This window comes from Coffea arabica, chromosome 8c, assembly GCF_036785885.1.
Source record: "Coffea arabica cultivar ET-39 chromosome 8c, Coffea Arabica ET-39 HiFi, whole genome shotgun sequence".
Classification (NCBI taxonomy): domain Eukaryota; kingdom Viridiplantae; phylum Streptophyta; class Magnoliopsida; order Gentianales; family Rubiaceae; genus Coffea; species Coffea arabica.
Window position 1 is genome coordinate 37063964 of NC_092325.1, and position 23647 is coordinate 37087610.

At 37.1% G+C, this 23647-nt stretch overlaps 4 protein-coding genes across 4 annotated transcripts; 2 read left to right on the forward strand and 2 right to left on the reverse strand.

Annotated features, from left to right (window-relative positions):
- Positions 1 to 1435: 1435 nt before the first annotated feature.
- Positions 1436 to 2392, reverse strand: LOC140013549 (berberine bridge enzyme-like 5). The gene has a single exon (XM_072062863.1). The coding sequence runs from the start codon at positions 2390 to 2392 to the stop codon at positions 1436 to 1438; it is 957 nt and encodes a 318-aa protein (XP_071918964.1).
- A 1085-nt stretch (positions 2393 to 3477) lies between these two features.
- LOC113702777 (transcriptional corepressor LEUNIG-like) lies at positions 3478 to 8623 on the forward strand. Its single transcript, XM_027223918.2, has 8 exons — positions 3478 to 3723; positions 4316 to 4357; positions 5295 to 5404; positions 5527 to 5676; positions 6522 to 6677; positions 6840 to 6956; positions 7528 to 7734; positions 8231 to 8623. The coding sequence occupies exons 1-8, from the start codon at positions 3696 to 3698 to the stop codon at positions 8372 to 8374; spliced, it is 954 nt and encodes a 317-aa protein (XP_027079719.2). The 5' UTR covers positions 3478 to 3695; the 3' UTR covers positions 8375 to 8623.
- Positions 8624 to 13879: 5256 nt separating this feature from the next.
- On the reverse strand, positions 13880 to 21918 carry LOC113706985 (T-complex protein 1 subunit eta-like). Its single transcript, XM_027229115.2, has 14 exons — positions 21761 to 21918; positions 20697 to 20957; positions 19780 to 19905; positions 19483 to 19686; positions 17851 to 18020; positions 17621 to 17756; positions 17127 to 17243; positions 16836 to 16955; positions 16664 to 16762; positions 16483 to 16572; positions 15648 to 15735; positions 15372 to 15460; positions 15193 to 15267; positions 13880 to 14335 (listed from the first exon to the last, which is right to left on the reverse strand). The coding sequence occupies exons 1-14, from the start codon at positions 21773 to 21775 to the stop codon at positions 14237 to 14239; spliced, it is 1689 nt and encodes a 562-aa protein (XP_027084916.1). The 5' UTR covers positions 21776 to 21918; the 3' UTR covers positions 13880 to 14236.
- A 657-nt stretch (positions 21919 to 22575) lies between these two features.
- LOC140013550 (uncharacterized) lies at positions 22576 to 23353 on the forward strand. Its single transcript, XM_072062864.1, has 2 exons — positions 22576 to 22789; positions 22883 to 23353. Exons 1-2 carry the CDS (start codon positions 22742 to 22744, stop codon positions 23351 to 23353), a joined length of 519 nt encoding a protein of 172 aa, XP_071918965.1. The 5' UTR covers positions 22576 to 22741.
- Positions 23354 to 23647: the final 294 nt, after the last annotated feature.

A 23647-nucleotide genomic window follows, 5' to 3' on the forward strand; every position in this document is an offset into this window, starting at 1 on the left:
GAAGATGAGGAAAGGGTGAGGGAGGAGGATAATTTGCTAAACATTAGTGTTGAGGTGGGACAACATGTAGAAGGTCAAAACATGGGAATTGGAGTTACAACAGAAAATAACATGAGCCAGAAATGTGCAGCTTGGATACTGAAGGAGAGAAGTACTGGATCAGCTGTGTTGGACAATTTTTTGGCCATCAAACTGACACTCTGCAAGCTAAAGGAGAAAGGGTGGCAGCATATCAAGATCCAGATGCCATGCACTCAAATTCTGAATATGATACGACATCAAGCTGCTAGTAACCATGGTTCAAAGTCGCGGTCGCGGTCACGGTCGCGGCCTGGAACGTTCCACATTGGTTTCGGCATATCGGTCGCGGTCTCGGTGAGACGCAAGTTTTAAAGTATTTAATATTCTAAAAATTGTTAATACTATAAAAAAAGTATGCTAAACAAAAATAATAAAAAATAGTAAAAGAAATGGCCGAGTCAATCCGTCACGGTGTAATTCGACCGATTTCTCGTCTTGACTCGGGATAACTCGGAGTGATTCGGTGTGACTCGGCCGAGTCAATCCGTCGCGGTGACGTCTCGGCCGATTTCTCGGCGAGTCAAGTATCTCGATGTCGTTTCGTCACGGTATCGTATCGGTAGGGGCCGAGACGGTGACGATTCGACCGAGTCATCTCGGTCTCGGCCGAGACTTCGAACCATGCTAGTAACTCAAGGCTGGCAGCTCACCTGGAGGATATAAAAGGTCTTAGCTTAATGTTTAGGAAATGCTCATTTGATAGCCTACCTGTTGAAGTGAATAGGCTCAGTGAAAAACTGAGCAAACTAACTATGCATATACTTTAATGAGGAACTCTGAGCTCCTCAGTGGTTTGGTCAACTTTTGTAAAGTCTAAGTTTGAGCTCTTGCTCATATAATGTGTTGTTCTCATTATTATTATGAATAAAATCTCTATCGGTTCTGGGAAAAAAAAAAAGTTACACGGTATGAGCTATTGGTTTTTTTTTTTGGTCATTTTAGCCCATTAATTACTCGACAATTGGGATTCAAATACTAAGGGTGCGGTGCAGTTGTGCTTTGCTGTCAGGCTCCTTCTGCTCGGTTTGATCATGGTTCAAATTCCTACAGGTCACCAATAATGCTGGCACAAAACAGAGCGGAATTCTGTCAATGGGCTGCACACTATTGCTGTAAATGCAATTGAAATTCCTCCTAAATTTGCAAAACAAGTTCCATAAAAATTCAAGGGAATTTCACCAATTCGATCCCTAAACATTTTCACGTAAACCAATTTCGTCCTTAATGAAATATTTTAACCAATTTAGTCCTTGAACTAGTTTTTTACTTCCAATGTAGGACTTTTCACTGCATTTTACTCAATTTGCGTGGACCAGCGGGGGAATAATTATCACACTGGTTTAATCTTTTGCAATTAACTGACGAAACAAATTAGAGATGATTCGGGAATTGTTTCCATTACCCCTCCTCCAAAATGATTCCACTCCAGCATTCCCACAAAGGGAGGTAATTCATTAAGCTTTCTCAATATCTCTTCAATCTCTTTTTCAGGGATAGGCTCTTTGACAAAATCGGATTTAGCCTTGTAATACAGTTTAGTTGAAGAGACTCTGCTGGTCAGGAACTCTTTAATGCTACTAGTTGGTAGACCGCCGGCATAAGCAAAATATTGGATCCATAGCATTTCGGTGCAGTCCTCTTTCTTCAACCCCAACTCAGGAAATTGTTGGTTCATGATTGAAAGCAGTTCATCAACTTTGCCACGGAAAACAGACACAAATGTAACTTGTACAGTTCTCTTACCTGTTTGATTTGAATTGATACTGACAATTTGGGGTGTGATAACAAGGTTCAGTGGTAACTTTGGGGCAATATATTGCCACTTGTACAGAAGTTGAGTTGCATTTTGTTCCCAGGTTCTGTTGATGGAAAATGCAGTAACTTTCTCGGGAATTTCAACCAATTTCAACTTGTATCCAAGAATGACAGCAAAACTAGCACCGTCTCCACCTCTAATAGCCCAAAAGAGATCCTCACCCATGCTCTTTCTGTCGAGAACTCTTCCGTTTGCATCGATGACATTGTCCGTGGCCAGGCCAAACTGCCTTACCAATGGACCATAGCCTCCGCCACTGATGTGCCCACCAATGCCAACAGTAGGGCAGTAGGCAGCTGGAAATCCTAGATTGCTATTCGCCTCATAAATGCTGTTGTATGCTTCCCCAACGGTTGCTCCAGCTCCAACCCATGCGGTTCGACCTTTAATATCTATGGAGATTGAACGAAAGTTGGACATGTCAAGGACAAAAAATGGGATGTTAGAAGTGTAGGAGCTTCCCTCAAAGTCATGGTCACCGCTTCGAATTCCCATTTGTAAGCGGTACTTCTTAGAGCAAAATATTGCTGCTTGAATCTGATTTTCAGTCAAATTGAAAAAAATGTCTTACCATTTGAATGCTGCGTTGGCAGCCAATTAATCTGATGGGCAAAGAGAGGGAGGGGTGAAAAACTGGAATGTATAGGAGCAACCCGCCTCTTTTTTGTAATCATCTATAATTTGTTTCGTCGGTTAATTGCAAAAAATTAAACCAGTGTGACAATTATACCCTCGTTGGTCAACGCAAATTGAGTAAAATGCAATGAAAAGTCCTACGTTGGAAGTAAAAAACTAGTTCAAAGACTAAATTGATTAAAATATTTCATTAAGGACGAAATTGGTTTAAGTGAAGATGTTTAGGGATCGAATCGGCGAAATTCCCAAAATTCGATGGTAAACCAATTTTCTGGACATTGCCAACAACAGGGTGAAGAAATAGCATATGCTCAGATTGAAAGGCCATGTACCTTTACAAGGTGGCAACAATTTTTCGGATTGAAAGGAAAACATCTTGATTGAACAGCCATCATTGATAGTTACAAGAGCCCATCTATCTATTATCTTTTCAATATCAGTCCTTGTAACTCAAAGAACCCTGGAATGTTATATGAGCCATATTCCTGAAAGCATTGCAAAGGCTGGATCTTCAATATGCTTTCCCTGGTCAACTTGCATCCAGCTCAGTATAGTAGAAAAAAAATGACCTTTATATTAGTCTCATCTATTGCAGTAAATGATTTCTAAATCACTGGTTTGTTTTGGCATATAAGTATATGATGCAGATCTGAACATCTTTCGATTTTTTTCCCTGTTCATCATTTATTCTCTCTAATGTCCATCAATAAAATTCCATTTCTTATACATATTCCCTTTCACCATTTATTCTCTCTAATGGATGGAATCAAATTCCATCCAACTCCCAAAATTCAATCAAACAACTATCATACATATTGGATACAATAAAAGGTACAACCTCACCTGGGCAACCCCACAAAACGCGTGAGGCCCCATCAATTACTATAGATGGAGATGTTTTATGGCCAAAGTCTCTAATGGCAGCAGTCCAAGCGGTGGAAGTAGGAATCAGCCATTAAACCAAGGGAAAAAGGGCAAAAATGTGTCAATGAAACAGCCATTAAACCAAGGGAAAAGGATAAAATTGGAAACGGGAACCAAAATTGAGGATCGCAGCGGACAAACATGAAAGGCAGCTGACCCCACAATGTTGGCAACCCCCTTCGGCGCTTTATGTATTTAGAGATTGTGAAACCTCTGCAGATTCAAGAACGGTTGAGAAATGGGATTCCCTTTTGGACACAATCGAGGTAGGGGTTTGCTTATGATTCTCTGGAACTTTTTAATCATTAGTTTTTTCTTGTTCTTTTTCTGCCAAAAATTTATTTTTGTCAATATGAATTACAAGGTCTAATGAATTGTTCTTTTTGTTTTATTTTTAGCTTCCCGATCTGATCATTCAATAGTTGCGATGTTGATGATAAGAATTTTAGTCAGTAATAGTGCTCTTCTTGCATTCTCTTCTCAAATTTGATATATATATTTTTTTGTTTATGATCTTATGACAAAAGTATGAAAAAGAACATAAACAAAACTGACTAAAAATCATGAAGAAATTTAATAAGATAAATAGTACCTAACACTTCACTGGTGAACGCAGGAGTCAGGACCTTTTTTTTTTTTTTTTTTTTTTTTTTTTTGAGGTGGGGGAAGGGTTGGGGGGGGGGGGGGTGGGGAGGGAAGCGGACTTTATGCTTTTCCTTTTGATCTTTAGCAGGGCAGAATTTACTTGTTGGTTGGTTGGAAGTAAGTGAGATTTGTAGCTTTGTTTGGAGGCTGACATGGACAGTTTTGTGGCTCTTGATGATAATGTTTTGAATTTTTTATCTCATGATGATGCAGATCCCCGACATACGGTTGGTCGTGGCACGGATGTTAGCAAAGGTAAGTTTATGTCTGGGAAGTTTTCCATGCCTTCACATGTTAATCAGTTACCTTTTTTTCTTTCTCCTAAACATGCATTGATTTTTTGTTGTTCCCTAGTTCCTTGAGATTAAGTAAATTTACTCCGTGTATTTATCCAGTTGTTTTTTGGGTGTACTGACTACTGAGGGTCATAAATGGTTGTCTCTTTTTATTACCAATTTATTTTCATCATATAGGTCTGATGTCACTGAAAGTGAAGAGATAGTAGTTGAAAATCACATGACAAAAGCAGTGGCAAGTGTTCTGATGTGGAACTATATTCTTCTGTATGCCAGCATGTTTACATTTTGCAAATGCCTTCTTACTCGTGTATCTGTTGACTTTTATATACCCTACATTTATTTGCAATGTATGCGTGCCTTTAGATTAATTGAATTTACTCCTCCATGTACTTATCCAGGTTTTTTTTTTTTTTTTTTTTTTTTGGGGTGTATTCAGGGTCATAAAAAGGGACTTGTAATTATTTATTGCCAATTTATTTTCATCGTCTAGGTCTTTTGTCACTGAAATTGAAGACGACATAGTTGAAATGCCACATGACAAAAGCAGTGGCAACTGTTTTGATGTGGAATTATATTCTTCTGTTTGCCACATGTTCATCGTACGATGTCTGCGCTATGGAAATGGCATCTTACTCGTATTTATCTGTTGACTTTTATATACCCTATTGTGTAATTTGCAATGAGTGTGTGTATGTACCTGTAGATTATTAATGCACGCGCATGTCAAAACTACTGAAAAACTTAATGCTGGTTGAGCTTTAGACAAGACCAGCAAATAGATTAATCATCAAGTTATATTCAACATTTTGTTGGAATTACTCATCCAGGAAAAAAAAAAGTTGTATTCAACACTTTGTTGGAATGTGCTATGACGGTAATCATTTTATTTTTAGTGTTCACGTTTATGGAAGTAAGTTCTGTTCGTGCAAGTGCTGGTAAAGTGATCTGCTGCCACTTCTCATCAGATGGTAAGCTACTAGCTAGTGGCGGCCATGATAAAAAGGTGAGAACTAGCTAAAGTTAACAGACAAGTAGCAAATTCTACATAGTCTAACATTCTAGTTCTATGGAGTAAAAAATGATTTCATAATTGTGTTTTGACATTGTACTTTTATTGCAATCCAGGCTGTTTTGTGGTATACAAGTACTTTAAAGCCTAAAGCAACACTTGAAGAGCACTCAATGCTTATTACTGATGTTCGTTTCAGTCCAAGCATGGCACGCCTTGCAACATCTTCTTTTGATAAAACTGTCCGGGTTTGGGATGCAGATAATGTTAGTTGAATTCCGTATAATATATTAGACTAGGATATTCATCGTCTTTGTTCAACACTTAGTTTTGCTTTCTGCTACATTTGGTCTTCTTTTATATGAATGAGTTTTCAAATATATTATGTGCATTTTTTTGATCCTTCATGATCATTTCTTCATTATTTAGAGTTTTGTGAAGATGACAATCTCTTGCTTCTTTTTCTATGCTTCTCTGTGACGGCTCAATTTATTAATAAATAAGAAGTTGTTAAAGTCATTGAAAGGGTGTTTTCTCAAACTTCTCAAAGGCAAAAGCTCTCATCCTCCATTGATGTCCACAAATATACAGAAAAGAGAAGTGAAAAGCAAATAAGGACACATAAAAACAGCTTAGGTTGAAAAAAGCTAGAATTTGCCTGTTCTTAAGCAGGGCAAGTTATTTTTAGTTCTCTTATCTGAGTTGAAAAGAATCCTATGAACTTCGCCTGTTTTTGACTTGTTTGTTTGAATGTAATATCTGTGCATGAGGTTCAAGATCAAAAGAATGGCCACCTTTTTCGTGAGTTCTGTTTTTCTTTCGGTATATGTAATAGTGGTAAAAACCATGTAACTCAAAATTTTTCCTCCTGGTTTTATGAATTAAAGTTCCTCTTGTTATTCCAAATTGTGCAGTACTACACTTGTGTGTACATTTTTTTCTTACTTCACAACAGACCTGACGCAGTCAAGTACATTTCATTGCTGACTGTAATGTAAATGCAAGTTTTGGGAAAACAATCATATATTTGCATTTTCTATCAATCTTGTTTAGCAAGATGTTCTGAGTTGTCCTGGATTAGTCTTTTTACGGTCTATGGCCATTACTGCAGCCTGGGTATACACTTCGTAACTTTACTGGACATTCTGCTGGTGTAATGTCTTTGGACTTCCACCCGAATAATGATGATCTTATATGCTCATGTGATGGGGATGGTGAGATAAGATATTGGAGCATCAATACTGGTAGCTGTTCAAGAGCATTCAAGGTAATGAACCCTATATGAGAAATGGGTGGCAGTGTCTTGCTGGGCCTACTGTCTCTTTGCTACTTCTCTTTCTCATTTTGTTTTTGCTTTCAACGGGATTTAAATGGAAGGTGAAAGGAGTTGTCAAGGCAAATGCTGATTTAGTTTCTCTGTTTGATTTAGGGGGGCATGGCACAGGTGAGATTTCAGCCACGTCTTGGAAGATATCTTGCTGCAGCTGCTGAGAATGTCGTGTCAATACTGGATGTGGAGTCACAGGCTTGTCGGCATATATTAAAGGTTGTTATTCATTTATATGTTGAGAAAGCATAAAGAATGAACATTCGGTGTATTATGTATAGTCATTACTCTATAACTGTATTTTGAGCAGTCGACTGAGGTGGACTGGTCAAGGTGCCTGGCATGTATCGAACCATAAGGACAAAAGGAGCAACAGATATAATCCTGCTATAACTGCAATTGTTTATGATTAAGCTTTGAAAAGAAGATTTGGCAATGTGTATATATGTTAAAGAACTGTGTGGTACATTGCAAACTAGTTGAGGCCCCCAAGCCACTTGTGCCTCCTAAAACTGGAGTGCCAGTACCCTATGCTGTGGTCTATAAATTGAACGATGTCTCGGCGAGATTGAATTTGGATGTGGCGAAACTTCAGTTAAGCTTCTTGTTGAACTAAATGTGACTTAAATGTAAAAGTTTCTGGAACTTAGAAGTGGGCAGTGCAACTTTTTTATTTTGTGTTAGTTCTGTTGTTGATATGAGTATAACCTGTATGCTGTTAGTCATCTTGTTGCCTGTTGGATTTGCTGCTGGGAGCGCTGTCACTGTTGCTGAGTATTTGTTTTTGTAGGGGCATACAAAACCAGTACATTCTGTTTGCTGGGATCCTTCTGGTGAGCTCCTGGCATCTGTTAGTGAGGACTCTGTCAGAGTCTGGTCATTGGCATCGGGAAGCGACGGAGAATGTGTGCACGAGCTTAGTTGTAATGGCAACAAATTTCATTCCTGTGTTTTCCATCCTACATATTCGTCATTGTTGGTTATTGGATGTTACCAGGCAAGTCCTGCTTATGCCTTTATCCTCTACTTCCAGTGTTTTCCGTCCTACGTATTCTTCATTGTTGGTTGTTGGTGTTACCGGGCAAGCCTGCTTTTGACTTTTATCATCTAGTTCCTTGGTTGTTTTTGAGTCCTGCACCTCTCTCTGAAAACTTATTGCGTTTTATATGTGGTTGTACTTGCAGTATTAAACTGTTTCAGTATTGTGCTTCTTTCGAACTCCTTGGTTTTCATATCCCTCGCCCTTCTTGGACAGTAACCCTGCCCAAGAACCCATACCATGAAAAGTCATCCCATGACGAAACTCCCAAAAGAAAAAGATTACTGCATCTTTTTCAGTCTAAATTACTGCATCTTTTTTCACTTTTGGGATCATGGATAACCATGCGCAGTAGTTAAGTTTTTTTAATTATGGTCCATATCCTGTGGGGGCACAGTAGTGCACTCATATTACATCAGCTTATAAATGATATCAAGGATTGCATTTCTTGCAGTCTCTGGAGCTTTGGAACATGGCGGAGAGCAAGATCATGACCCTGCCAGCACATGAAGGATTGATTGCTTCCTTGGCTGTTTCTCCCGTTACAGGCCTGATTGCTTCAGCCAGTCATGACAAGATTGTTAAGCTGTGGAAATAAAATGTTTTTTCTGTTGTGCCTTCTTATGCAATCATCGTGCGTTTGACATGGTTTTAAAATGCGGGCTCTCCAGTTGACGTTTGCTTTGTTACCCCATAGCTTTTGTTGTTCTGTGATTTTCTTCTTCTGTTTTTTTTTTTTTTTGTGGGGACTTTTGAGTGCCATGGAACCTAAGCAGTAGAACTTAAGAACCAACCCTTTTAGTGTTGTTTCTCAAGTGTGTTATTATCACGCACAAATTTGCTCAAATACTTCTTCAGCTTCCCTTTTTTTTTTTATTTATTAATATATATATCTCAGATAAGGTTCTCTTCACAGAAGATTATCAGCTTACATAAAATTTTCTAGCTCAACCGAGTTCCAGCAGTGTATCTATGAGTTTCAGCTCATTTATTTTTCCTTTCTTTTTTTCCCTTGGTTACAAGAAAGTTTGGTTGGAATGGAGGATATCAAAATTTCAAATATCAGTTTGGCAAACCTTGTAGGAATTGTGGTATTATTCAAGCATCCAGAGCAGAAATAATATGCTCCAACAAGGGACGCTTTTGAAAAAGGAGTAGTTTGAGTTAGCTACTGTCAATCTCTCTCTCTGTCTCTCTCTCGACATGAATTATTCTTATTGTCTGAAGTTAGCTACTGTCCCTTTTTTCCTTTACAAAATTAATTTAACAAGCATGTACTGAATGTTTTTTTTTTTTTTTTTCCAAAAAAATAGCACGGGGATTAAAACTCAAAATCTTTACATTCCGGAGTATTAACTTTAGCCGCTAGACTGAGACCTCCTTGATTATTAGAAAATTTCATCAATTATTCTAAATTTGCTTCAAATTAGAAATATTGAGAACTGGGTTTGTTTTTTGTCGAAACTTTAGAAACTAAATTAACGCAAGTACTAGACATTAGGGTCCAAAACTGCATTTCTCAAGGCATAGTGACAAGGTGTGCTAATTGATTTCATTTTCTAACTTAAGTATAGATAGCGATAATACATGTTAACATAATAGCACGCTAGTGTAAACAAAAGGTGTACATTGACAACATATTAATTATTCAGCAATGGGCAATGGATAATTTTTTTTATACACTGTCAATGTATAAAATTTTTTTTTTACAGTAGTAGATTTAGATCAAATCACATAACATGGATTCAAATTTAAAATTCAAATCATACACATGTGATATATAAAGCCCAATAGTTCAAGATTACTCCACATCCAATCAAGGCCAATTGGCCTCTTACTATGTATTTTGCAACTGCCCCTTTACCTTTGAAAAATTTCCTACCCTATATGCATTACCCCTTTAAAAAGTTTACTCTTGCACCTTAAAGTTTGTAAAACTTTTTCCTCCATATAAAAACTGAAAATCAAGTCTTATGCAACCCGACAAAAAGAAAATAAAATGTTGGGGAAGGACATCTTTATGAAATAAAATTGAAAGAAAGGTAGAGCATTCCAAATCCTTTTCATATATATATATATATATATATATATATATATATATATATATATATATATATATGTATGTATGTGTGTGTGTGTGTGTGCGCGTGTGTGTAAAATAAAATTGAAAGAATTGCAAACACACTGAAATAAAATTGAAAGAAATGTATAGCATACCAAATCTTTTTCATACACACACACACACACACACACATATATAGACACACACATATATACATGTAAAAATTTGCAAATATAAGCAAGAGGACTCAGAAACATTTTTAGGTGGTCGTCAAGGCAAATATATACTATAAGCCATTATGCACGACGAGCGAACCAAAATTGTTATCCTCATCGCCCTCTTTTGCTTCCTCACTAAAGAAAGAAAACAGATTTAGAATCCAATGATCAAAGAAAAAGTAGACAAGAAAATGATAAAGCGCCACCCCCCCCCCCCCCCCCCCCCCCCCCCCCCTTCCCAAAAAAAAAAAATTCTTTCTTATTGCAAGAACTGGTTTTCCCCCAAAACTCCCAAGCCCTCAACACCAACAAAATTACACACACAGCTATGGTGCTGAATGCCATAGAGTGCAGCTTATATCTTCTTTATTGTCTTGCTCCCCAAGGCTTTATGGTTTTTCTTTATTATTATTAAAAGGTAAAGTCAATTAATGGAGCCAGAAAAGCAATCAAACACCACCACATATGTAAGATGTAACCATCGAGGTCAAGCCAACCAAAGCTGGCGGAATATGACATAACTATATTTAAACATTACTTTTTCATTAGTTATTCGCATAATGAACAATATCTTGTACGAAATATATGTTTAGAATTTGGAGTGAACCTAATTCGGCCAAGGCTACAAGTTGAAACTGCTCTGCTCTCATCCAATAATTATGGAGATAGGGTAATTAAAAAAATGCAATGTGATTTAGGTCATGGTATAAAGATTGTAGTAATGGCAATTTCACTTTTAACATTTTCAAAAATGTATAGTGAATGAGGTTTGAACTTAGTGACAAATCGACTAGAGCGGAGCTTTGGGATTATGTCAAATTCAAGTCTTGTGTAGTTCAAGAATTATTCTGATAGGCATCTGTTAATATACATAAAGTACACTTAATTTACCTATTTTATTATTTTTTTTAAAATACCAACACATGAACTCCATCAAAATATCAACACTTGAAGTGGGTACTCATTAGACAAACTCATACTTCCTCTGTCCCATTTTAATAGTTCTAGTTTTTTTTTCCACACAGTTTAAGAAAAAGTAATTAGCTTTGTTGGAATAATAAATTGAGGTTGCTATTTTTCTAAAATACCCTTACATTAAATAGAGCACAATTTTATATTAATTATTCATGGAAACTTGAATTGATGGTTTATGGGAACTTGAATTGATGATCAAGAAAGAATCAATCCCCATTTTACATTATTTCACATTTTGGCTTGAAAGAATAACAAAGCTGGCTTTTCATATATTAATATGTTTTGGAAAAATCTAAATGTATTAAATAGGGTAGGTTAACAATCTATATTAAATAAGATAGTTTATACTAATAACAACTTACATTGAATTAGGGTATTTTAGAAAAATTAAAAGATAACTTCATTCTTTAATTGGAAAGTGAACTACAATTTGAGACAGACGAAAAAGGAAAATAGGACTGTCAAAGTGGGACGGAGTGAGCAATAATTAGCAATGTCAGATTTATGAGTTTATTATATTTTATTTCGTATCCACAAATAGATATTTTGGAAAAGTTGAAGTAGTTTAATAGCTAAAGGCCTTTAATTCTTGTCTTTAATCTAAAATTTAATCTTCAAGGTTCCAATTCTGAAAAAAAAACGACATGTAATGTACCGACGGAATGCCAAGTTGATCGAAAATTTACACGCTTACATGCACAGCCTCATGTTCGAGCACAGTTCAGGAGTTTAAGAAATAAAAAGAAGAGAAAAAGGACCCCATCCCCATCCGCCACCCACCACCCCCCCCTTTGAAGAGAAAAAGGTCCGGTCCACAGGTAAGGGAAAAATTTTGTTTTTTTTTTAAGGTAGCAAATTAAAAGACTGAAAGAGTATATAATCTTTTGTGTTATTTGAGAAAGTAGTAGAATGGAAAAAAGCATTAATATATGCAGTTGGCGCATTCGTCATCACACATTAGTTTTGTTTAATTTTTTTTTCTGATTGATAAGTATAGAAATAATACAGCTTTATACAACAAAATCTCTGACTTTTGACGGAACTAAAAAAGATTCTTAAAATTCTTTACGATTGGAGTTCAAATTTTGAATTTAACAGTTTAAAGTTTAAATTTGACAACTACAGATGAAAAGTGTATAAAGATGTGAGTGGCATATAAAGAAAAAAGAAAAGAAAAGAAAGCTTTCTCATCTTAGAATAGTTTTAATAACTTCTCATAGTATCTCTCCATTCTCTTCCTTCTCCAATTAAGGCAAATTTTCAAGTACTAGAAAGGCATTTTCAACATTGTTCAGTAGTACCCAAAGCCCAAAGAATGAATACTCACATGGCAAGACGGTGAGAATCTGGGCTTGATGATTGGACAGGGCTAGGGCCCCTTCAACACCTCATTGCTGGCCCATTTATTGAAGGGGAAGAAAATATGGTGGTTTCTCAAATATTTGGAGAAAGAGAGTCTTGGAACCTTAACATTATCTCCATAATACTCCCTGATTTTGTTGTCAAAGTCATTAAGGCCATTCCTAGACCAATTATCTCTCCGGTAGAAGATTGCCTTAAGTGGCACATTACCCCAAATGGACAGTTTAGTCTTAAATCAGCAGTAGATTTTATCTGCTCAAATAACACCCTTGTTGAAATAACTTGAGAGGGATTGGATATGGAAGATCATGGCTAGTAATCGAGTAAGGCATTTTCTATGGATTGCATGCCAAGACAAGCTCCCAACCAAGAGCAATCTACTCAAAAAATTCATTATCCAAGAAGATTGTTGTCCTCCATGCAATAATAATAGAGAAGACACCTATCATGTCCTGATTTTTTGTCCTGGAGCCAAAGTTTTATGGAGAAAGATAGCTGTGCCTTGAAATTTTTGGCCTTTTGTAGGATAAAATCTCTACTCTTGGCTAAAGAAGATATGCAACATGACAGATTTATCACCCCACTATGGCATACCATGGGGAACCATCGCAGCATTTGGCTGCTAGATGTTATGGAAGAATAGGAATATGGCTCTGTTTGAACCTCAATCCTGCCCACCAAATCTTGCTTCAACAACAATTGGAATAGCAGCAGAATTCCTAAGCATCGGACCCATAAGTAGTAACACCATCAAACATAAGGGTCTTGTCATGATTGCTTGGGAACCACCCCCTCCATATACTTTCAAACTCAACATGATGGTGCTTCACTTGAAAACCCAGGACCAGCAAGGACCGGAGGAATCTTACGCAATCATCTTGGGGAATGGATTAGTGGGTTTAGTAAAAATCTGGGGTGGACTTCAAATACAAGTGCAGAATTATGGGGGTTAAGAGATGGGCTTCTCCTAGCAAAATCTCTTAATATTCAACACCTTCATATTGAGATGAATGCTTCTGTGATTGTCCATTTGATCTCTACAGAAACTAATGATACTTACTCCTACTCTTCTATAATTAATGATTGCAGGAATTTCATAAGGAGTTCCATCACAACTACCATTAAACCTATCTTTAGGGAAGCAAATTGCTGTGCAGCTCTTTTGGCAAAATGGGATGCAGAAACAGAGAAAGAAGGCCTCAAGGTGTTCAATGACCAGCCTGCAGCCATTGCAAAACTAGTAGAGAATGATTGTAGGGCACTTTGTTTGCCCCGTTTTGTAAATTCGAGATCTTAAACTCGATCTTAGCACTGAATCTTGTACTGACTGTTTGAAATTTAGTAACTTCTTTCTTACCCAAAAAAAAAAAAAAAAAATACTCGCACGGCCACAAAGTGCAGAATTATAGTCCCCACGAGTACTACTGCTATTCCCTATTCGGTGAAGCATTGCCAAACTCACATTATAATAGTAGGGCTCCTCCAATTACAACTCTCAAAACAAAGAAAAGCTACCATTTTCTCTTTTACTATAGCATTTAAAATAGCAAGCATTGGCAGTGTACATACAACCAGCAATACTAGCCAATTTGACACATCAAATCAATCCCCTTAAGATGTCAAGTTTACCACTGCCCAATGAATAAATTAAAGGTATAGAGATCAGAATCACACAACTCTCCGGACCAGTAAAATGAGGGGAAAAATACAACTTGGAACACATGGCATATCTTGACAGGCAACAAAGAAAAATCTATCGACGAAGCAAAATTTAGAACTTGGGTTATGACAAAAGCTTTGACAAACTAGCCAAAAACTGCGTTTTGCCAAGATGGTTGGAAGCTCATCGCCTCCTCATCCCCCTTCCACGACCTCGGAATGCTGCACCTCCGCGCCCTCTACCCATAGCACTTGCAGCAGCATCTCCTTGTGCGCTCTCGGACTGTAATTGGAAAAAAGCATTAGGAACACCGCGCATTGCAGGAAACAAAAACTTGGGCGGTGAAGAGAGTCATCTAACTAAATCTTGAAGGTCATCAATCAAGACTAGAGAAGCAAATGAACATTCTACTTTCATAGAAAACATCAGCATTTGAGAAGCCAGTCTAGAAGACTATACAACTTAACATACGACGAAATCACCAGCAATAAATAGCGTCTAATGCCGCAAATAAGCCATTTTCTTTTTTCCACATCAACAACTCAAATAAGGAGGTAATTCTCACGGCATCAACGTTACTTTTACAATGAAGAACTTTAAAATTTTAAGTCCTCAACTGTTGAGCTAGGCTGCACCTTTTCAAACCAAGGCCAATATTGGGTCATCCTTGATGTGTGTAAAATGAAGTGCACGATGTCACCAGTCTTTGACACTACTCAAAAAGTCCAAGACCCTGATTGTTGAGGCCCCAAGGTTGAGAAATTTCTTTTGTGATGACCTTAAACACCATGTTTACATTTACCATATACATAGTATAGTTACTTATATCTAATGTATACCAAAAATTACAGCTATATATGTTTTTTGTTCAATATGTCTATATATGTGAATGAGTTTCCATATATCTTAAAACTTTTTATGGAAATCTTCATAAACAAGAAGTCTTTGATTTTGATAAATTAATATGAGATATCCAAGCTGAATAAGGAATAACTCGCATTTTGTATATTGTGATTTGACAAAAGTTTTAGTCCTGATTTCACATTCACCTGCTGCGTTTGCAAGGCTGACCAGTATTGGCACCCAAAAAAAAAAAATTTGATCAAGGTTTGGTCAGTCAATTGAACATTACACATTACCTTGGGATTTTTAACTGTTTCATCTACACTTAAGATCAGGCAAGCTGCTTCAGTAGCTGCATTTATGGCATTTATCTGCACCACAAAAAAAAAAGAGTTACAAAGCCATAATTCTTCTTAAACTACTTCTGTCAGCAGAAAAGTAGTGTTCCAGTATCAGATAGAAACATGGTAGACACCTTCACCACTGATGGCTCCCATACAAAGTTGGCAAATGAATCAGCGATTCCACCAGTATTAATATCCACCCCATAAAGTGCACCCTCACCTGTTCAGATTCGTTGCAGCAAGTGACTAAGTTGACAGGAAAAAGGAATCACAAACAATCTACACAAAACAAAGTCTATCCACCCAAAACTGAGGGCTTTGTAGCAAAGTAGCGGACAAGCATCCTGTTATTGAAAAGAGGGCAAGGATATAATATCATAGACATCCACAAAAAGCTCAAGGCGAACCAGATGGCAGTGCGTGTTTTTGTCTTAATTTGTTCAAGACATCAGTTGCATCAAAACCAGCATTGTCACACAACTGCCGGGGGATTATCTGCAAGAAGTGGCAGAAAATATATTATTTGTCAACAGCAGACTGCGATTAGAAAACCAATACCTCCCACTAACAAATCACAACATTAACAAATTCAGAGCGACAATGCAAGGAGATAGTTCAATTCTAATCCAAAGAAGAAGCTAGTGTATAACTCTAATTGTAGCTAAATAGAATACTATACATAAAGTGCAGCCAATTCCTTGTCCAGTATGACACACAAAAATCTGTCAGGTATAATGCAAATTTAAAAGAGATCAAAGCACACCCCTACCAAGTACAACCAACAAAAGAAAAGGAAACCAAAATCTCAGAAAATAAAATTGCAAACATGAGATTTCCGATGCCCTTTCATTCCATTGTTTTGCTAATGTGCCAGAAGGGAGATCATTGTATAGACTCTAGCATCTCTTTACAAGAGATACATGAAATTCAGGCTGACCTTAGGTTAGCACTGCTCCAAAATCCAAAAGAAGTCCCAGAGGTTTTACCTCCAGAGCAGACAACACCCTCTTTTTTCTCTAAATATACATGAGGTGACTAAACAAGGAAGATGAAATCTTCAAACTACAAGAACTCAAAGAAAACTCTACCTACAGAGATGCTACACCTACCATTAAGGATGAATGGATGTACTAAGAAATTTCAGAAACTTTGGAAGGAGAATTTCATATAAGAAACCAACTACCAGGACATAAAACCTCATATAGGAATAGAAAGCACAAGCTCAAGAAATAGAATGCCTACCTCAAGGGCTTTAGCATAAGAATTAATAAAGAGCTGAGACTTCCCAGCTATTGTACGCGCATGCTGCCTCAAGTATCTGCTTATCTCCATCTGCAGCCCAGCATATTCAGTGATCAAGAATCAAGATTCTAAGAATCATATAAATATATTGAATATCCTAAAAGAGATCTCTAAGTCATACATCTATAGCACCACCACCAGCAACAACAGTAGAGTTCTTCACAGCCCTTCTCACAATCATAATTGCATCATGCAGACTTCGTTCAGCTTCCTCAATAAACTGAGTACCATTCAAGCCAAAAGATTAGACTCAATTAAATTGCAATAGCATGCATAGTGTCATTAATAAGCACCTGATCTGCTCCACCGCGAAGAACAATAGTGGCTGTCTGGCCTGATGGGCATCCGCTAAAAATATTAAACCGCTCATTTCCAACTTGCTTCTCCTCAAATATCTCACAAGAGCCAAGAACCTTTTGACCAAAAATATGAAAAAGAAAAGCCACACACACACAAACACATGCAGAAAATGAAAAAAATGGTTACTAACAGAAAACAAATCCGACAAAAGGAAATTTATACTTGGGGAAAGTTTTCCACTCTGTCCAACTAAATTGGCATGTAATGTAAAGGAAGAATTGTACCTCATCAATAACATTATTCACTGTGGTCTGTATAGTTCCGCCAGTTGCAGCAGCCACCCGATGCAGATCCTCCTCAGTAACACGACCAGCACAGAATACATCCCGATCTGCAAAATACTGATGAAAGCCAACAGGATCAATAGATCTCATAATGATACTAAACATAAGTTGTCCTGCAAAATGCAGAAAACAGTTCTATACATAAACAAAACTAAAGTAGAGCTTGACATAATATATAATCAATAAAGTATAGCCCTACTTCTCACGCTGCGCAGGGAAGAAATGCCATACTTCAAATCTAATTAATAAATTTAATTTTCTATAGATGTTCAATAAGTTCAATAGGAAATTTAAAGTTCTATACATAAAGCAAACCCCAATTTAAAACAGCAGCAGCTTTACACATGGGGACAAGCCCATGCAGCACTAAAGAAACCCAGAAATTTGTTTGCCCACATGAAAATTTAATCATTAAGCAATTAAGCAAGCATTACCTGCGTTGCTAGGTCACCAATAGCCAGCCGAGATAAAATGATTTTAGCCCCACTTTTCACACATTTATCTAACTTGTCATAAATGATATTCCATTCTGCATCAACTATTGACTGATACTGCGATGGATCTGAGAGCCTGTCAACAACATTTGCTGAGTAACACACACATTTTTAACACGAAATATGAAAACAATTGCTTCTGTGGATAAAACTGCAGAAAAACATACTACCTTATTTCAGCATTCTCTTTCTCTGATTTCAGTTCCAATTCTATATTCAGCAAAAGTATCTTGGGATTTACAAATTTCTTTGGTTGCTGTTCAAAACCAGCATATGAGAATGTTTTCTTAAAGGCAACGCCATTTACAAGAAAAGAATCCCTCATGTTACCACCAGGAACCTACAAAAGTAAGATTCTTATCATTACATACTTCAATGAAACCACAAAATTTCAAGCTTTTGTTACAGGTAAAAAGGTCAAGCTGGAGAAGGGCAAAAAATAACCTAAAACCATATAACAGTTATCATGACTGTATTATACACGATAACAATGTAATGGGTTAGGACAAGCATAGAAAATTAAACCATGCACAACATATATCGCCCAAAAAACTGATCCTAGTTAAGTACTATTGACCCAAAACTGAAATGTAGTAAAGGTGAAGTGGGCCAATAGTGTATATATAGTCTCTGAAGAATGCATCAAAAAAGTCTAGCCACCCATCCAAATATGATGGAACTCAGGTGTGTGAAAAGAAACAAATGGTATACACATATGAGTTTAATTTCCACATCTAAGACAAACACTCAATCTGCTCATCCATTGCACAGTATTGTTTGGAAGCCGACATTAATTACCATATAGTGGTGATAGCAGAAAAACAAGGCACTTTCAGAGAAAGGATCTTATGCACTCAGATATTCCCCCAAACTAGAATCTGCATAAGACAAGATTGCTAAACCACGAAAAACTTTTTTCAAGTTGGGTACAAATTTAAAAAAGAAAAATTAGTTACGAGAAGATCACCAGCCTTGTGATTATCAAACTTTTATCAATCCACATCATGGATAGAAAGAAAAACATATAGACTCAGGTATCTACTCAAAAACTATCTATTACAAATACTTGATGCTATTCTGCGACAGCTTAAGTCCACTATGTCATTCCTATCCTTTACAAACCCTTGTCTAAGTGAATCAAAAGTCAACAACAAAGCACTGATAACGGTAGCAAATAATTTTGGAGTCCCTGTGTCTAATTTGGTACAAACATTTTGGAAACTCAGCCTTTTTGTTTATTAAATCCCTTAATGTTGTGAGCTATCAAGAGAAATGTTAGGAAATATATGCAAGATTGAATTTGGAATGCGATATACTAGGCAAATTTTGATAGGCGATACCCTTACCATATGACAGAAATAGAAAGCATGAAAAGGTTAATAAGAAGGAGATAAGCGGATGAATTCCTTAAAGGAATTTACTTGAACAAAGAAAACAATTTACCTACCCAAAAAATAGAACAGAAAATGAATGGAAAGACTGACCCAAAAAGTTCTTTAAACAACACCCAAGTGAATGACTGCTTCTACTACTAAAGCTTTCAAACTTGCAAGCAATTGTAGCTACAGTGCATAACCCGTGAAGAGAATCAAATGCAAAACAACATACCAGATATATAAAGAGTAAAAATGAGGAGAAATAAAAATTCGAAACTCTGAAGGACAAAATATAAGTCACACCAATCTCTCAAAAGATAAATTATCAGAATTCGATGAGCAGTTTAGATGGTTATTAAAGTATCCCATGACCTGGAAAAAAGTTTACAAGCACGTGACTAATACCTAAAAGCACCCATTGCATACCTTTTTGATACCAATCATGTTTAGCCTATCGTCATTTCCAATAGCAAGGACAGCATCTACAACCATAGATGCAAAGAAATCCTTCTCACCACCAATGAGTTTTGAGGAGAGTGATGTAGCAGCACAGTTAGCTAGTAAGCTTTTCTTCTCTTCTAAGCTCTTTCCTTCAATGCTAACAGCCAATTCTTTCACCTTTTCAATTGCCTATAGCAGCATGAGTGATTAAATCAACAGCCAGTTTAAATTTAATGTCAAACACTAAAGGCCAATAAGAATTATATAGTTCTATGCTTGTACCAAATGGCCAGCTGTACGATAACTTCTAATCAGATTTTGAGGATGCACTCCATCTTCAATAAAAGGTTTTGCCTCCTTCAAGAACTCTGCTGCTAGCAAAACAACAGTTGTGGTCCCATCACCAACCTGAAGCACAGCAGGAAATAAGTCAGCTTTTTCGAAATATTAACCGCTCAGGCAAATATTTAAAACTTTAAGACGACATGAAAACAATCATGCATGAATGCCTAGGACTAAAATGCACTAACTATTAACTTATTTACAAGTGATTTAACTGTCAAGTATCTTCCCATCCTCCAATCAATCTCTAAGCAACAGTAAACATAATCATACAACATATACCAAATGGCCTAAAAGGTGCAAGTAATGGCAGAAATGACATCTGCATGTTGTAAATCATTGAGGTTAAAAAAAAAAATCTGTAACAAGGCACAGTGAACAAATATGAGATGGCACACATAATGTGCCAGTTCTTATTTGCATAACTTAAGGCCAAGAGTTCAAGATAATGTGCATATTGTTTCATTCATCCTGAAGACAAAGGACAATTTTTTCTAATCCCAACCAACAACAAAAGTTATTTTGTCTTAACCTTCCATTTATTGAGGACAACAACGGATGTGGCATCCCACTTTTTTATTGTCCAGCTAGCAGATTAGTCACATGACAGATGTGACACCGAGTAGAAGCAAACTAGAACAGACCATCTGCTACATGGTTGCAGAAATTCCTATTTTTTCATTACTCAAAAATCACAGTATGACTATATTTCTAACATGCTGCTAATCCACTAATTTTATATTTAGAAAAAAAAAAGAAATCATTATTCTTGACTCAAATGAATTTGCATCAAACAACATCGATCATTCATGAAAACAAAAACACAAAACCAACTGCAGTAACCACAATAGAGGTACCTCAGAGTCCTGGGACTTGGCAATGTCAACAAGAATCTTAGCCGCAGGGTGAATAATGTCGAGAAGCTTCATTATTGTGGCACCATCATTGGAAATAGTGGTGTTACCCTTCTCATCATGGATCAACTTGTCCATACCCCTAGGTCCAAGGGTGCTGCGCACCACATCAGCCACAGCTGTACAAGCATTTATATTGCTCAACAACTGTGGCTTTCCTTGGGATGTATCAGTGCCTTCCTTTAGCAGTATGATCTGAGGTTGCTGTTTTATTGCCACATACAGGAATACTGTTAGTTGAAGGATTAATTTATCTTCAGATTCTTCAACTCTCTATACAGTAAGCTAAATCAAGCAAATTTAACATATTAAAAAAACTACCTTCTCTTTCTAATTAATAAAATGGAACGTTATTTCTTGAATATTTTATTATTTATATGGAGATGCAAAATTTTTCATTTAATACTGTTGAAAATATTAAAAAAATGCAATAGAAAATCCCACTAATTTTACAAATTTCACCAACAATTTGGTCATTTTTTTCCCTTAATTTCCCTCGCTTCCTGTAGAAACATAAAGAATAAAGCATTTTGACATACATTTTCCCTATCTCTTCCTTCCCATTGCCCAAAAACTAAAAAAGAGAAAACAGGGCTAAAAAAAAAGAAAAGAAAAATTCAAGCACTTACATTTTATTAAACCTACAGGAACTCAATAAAACGAGTTTTTTTTTTCCAACTAAACCGCACTAACAAAAACACCTCGATTGAGCTTACCTTTGTAACATACAGATTTAAGCAACAAAGAGCTCACACTCAACAGATCAACAGCACTTCTCCTACTCTTTCTTTCTTTCTTTCGTTTTTTCTCAACATAAATTTTACCCCTAATCTTTAAGAAGTGAGCTTGGTGGTCGTAAAATTTCCGAATCATCTTCATTTCTGCAGTTTCTGATATACTTTTCTCTCACATTCTTCGAATCATGACATTACAAAGAAATGAAGCAGCAAAAGATGCGAACTTGCATACATGCGATATACGTAGAGAATCTAGAAAGGACAACTTACCAGCATAGTCGCCATTGTTAGCCCGATGCGGAGGACGAGGACTGGACGAGTAGAGAGTGGTAAGCAGTGGAAAGTTCTAGGGTTTTAAACTTGTTTTCTCAGAGGTGCAGGGTTTCTGGGGACTTCAAACCTTTTTCCTTTTAATAAGGGAAAATGGCCATTTTCTTCCCTAAATTTTTTTTGTTTATCAATTTAGTCCCTAACTTTTATTTTTAGCTAATTTAATACATGAATTTAATTTTCGAATTCAATTAAGTCCTTCTACGGCGACGCCACCACCTAAAAGTAATTTAGCTCCTAATTTAACATTAAACAAGGATATTTTGGGAATTTTGAATTATCTCTTCTCCACTACCAGCCTCCGCCACCAACCACCCGCCTCCTCCTTCATGATCGGCGATTTTGGAATACATTTTGGCAATTTGGCAACCCTGGCGAGGCCCCTGCAATCTCAAAACCCCACCAATGAAGATGAACCACCACCACCACTGCCACCCCAGCAGCTGCCCCTCTCACCACTACCACAGCCACAACCACCGCCTCAACTACCCCAAGAAAACCAACCTTCCACCTGCGAAATTTGCATCGAACCCATAATTTCACCAACCCAATTATTCAAAAGCCCAAACAATGAAAAATGCAGGCCCCACGCATTCTGCAAATTGTCAACCATAACAACTATAGTACCCAAGTTTTTCCATGGCGGTAAAAATCACAAAAGCCTCAAGTCTCCAAGAGTGGAATCCCATGTTTGAAAGAGAAGCCCAGCCACCTTAGGCATGCATGTTTAGAGTATAAATAGGAATTCCCTCTTCCAGACTCACTGACACAATAAGACAAAATCAGAGCATCTCAAGGAAGGCTGAAGAGTTAACGAAGGCAGAGGCAGCAGCCAAGTTGAGGGAGCAACGGCGACTAGAGGAGAAAGCTAAGGCTCTGGAGGCACTGGAGAGGAAAAAGAGGATCGCAGAGAAAGCGCAAATGAGGGCTGAATTACGAGCACAGAAAGAAGCCGAGCTCAGAGACAAGGTAAGAAATTTTAAATTTCCAATTCATGTGCCTGAGTAAGTGTGCTTTTCTTCACTTGGCTTTCCATCAATGACGTCCGTTTGATTTGTCTAGGAAAGGGAGAAGAGGTTGAGGAAGAAGGAGAGAAAGAAGGCCGATGGAGCAGAAGTTCCCGATGGAAACGATATTGGGGAATGCACTCCAAAATCTGAAATCGTACCTGGAACAATAAAGGAATATGAGGTTAAGTACTGTTTTCCTACCGTTACCAAAAGATCTCAAAAACCATCAGTTGTGGTGAAGCAAAGCAAGACAAAATCTATCCCTCCGCCACTTAGGAACAGATGTAAAAGAAAAATGCAGCAGTGGATGTGGATAATTTTGACATGCGTGGTTGTTATTGCTCTGTTCTTGCTGGGAAACATTGGCTTCTTCTCCAATCTTTCAAATTTTAGGCCGCGGAGCCATAGTAATCCCTCCGCGCGGTGGATTACTGGTGTTGCTGGTATATCCAAAATCGCCGATCATGAAGGAGGAGGGGGGTGGTTGGTGGTGGAGGCTGGTAGTGGTGAAGAGATAATTTAAAGTTCTCAAAATGCCCTTGTTTAATGTTAAATTATGAGTTAAATTACTTTTAGGTGGCGGCGCTGCCGTAGAAAGACTTAATTGGATCCGAAAATTAAATTCATGTATTAAATTGACTAAAAATAAAAGTTAGGGACTAAATTGACGGACAAAAAAAGTTTAGGAACGAAAATGACTATTTTCCCTTTTAATAATTACTCCTACGAATTAATGTTCTCTTTTGTATTTTGTCTCGGAAAGATTGCACTTAACTCCCTTGAAGTCCTATCAGCAACAATTTGGACCTTCCATTCC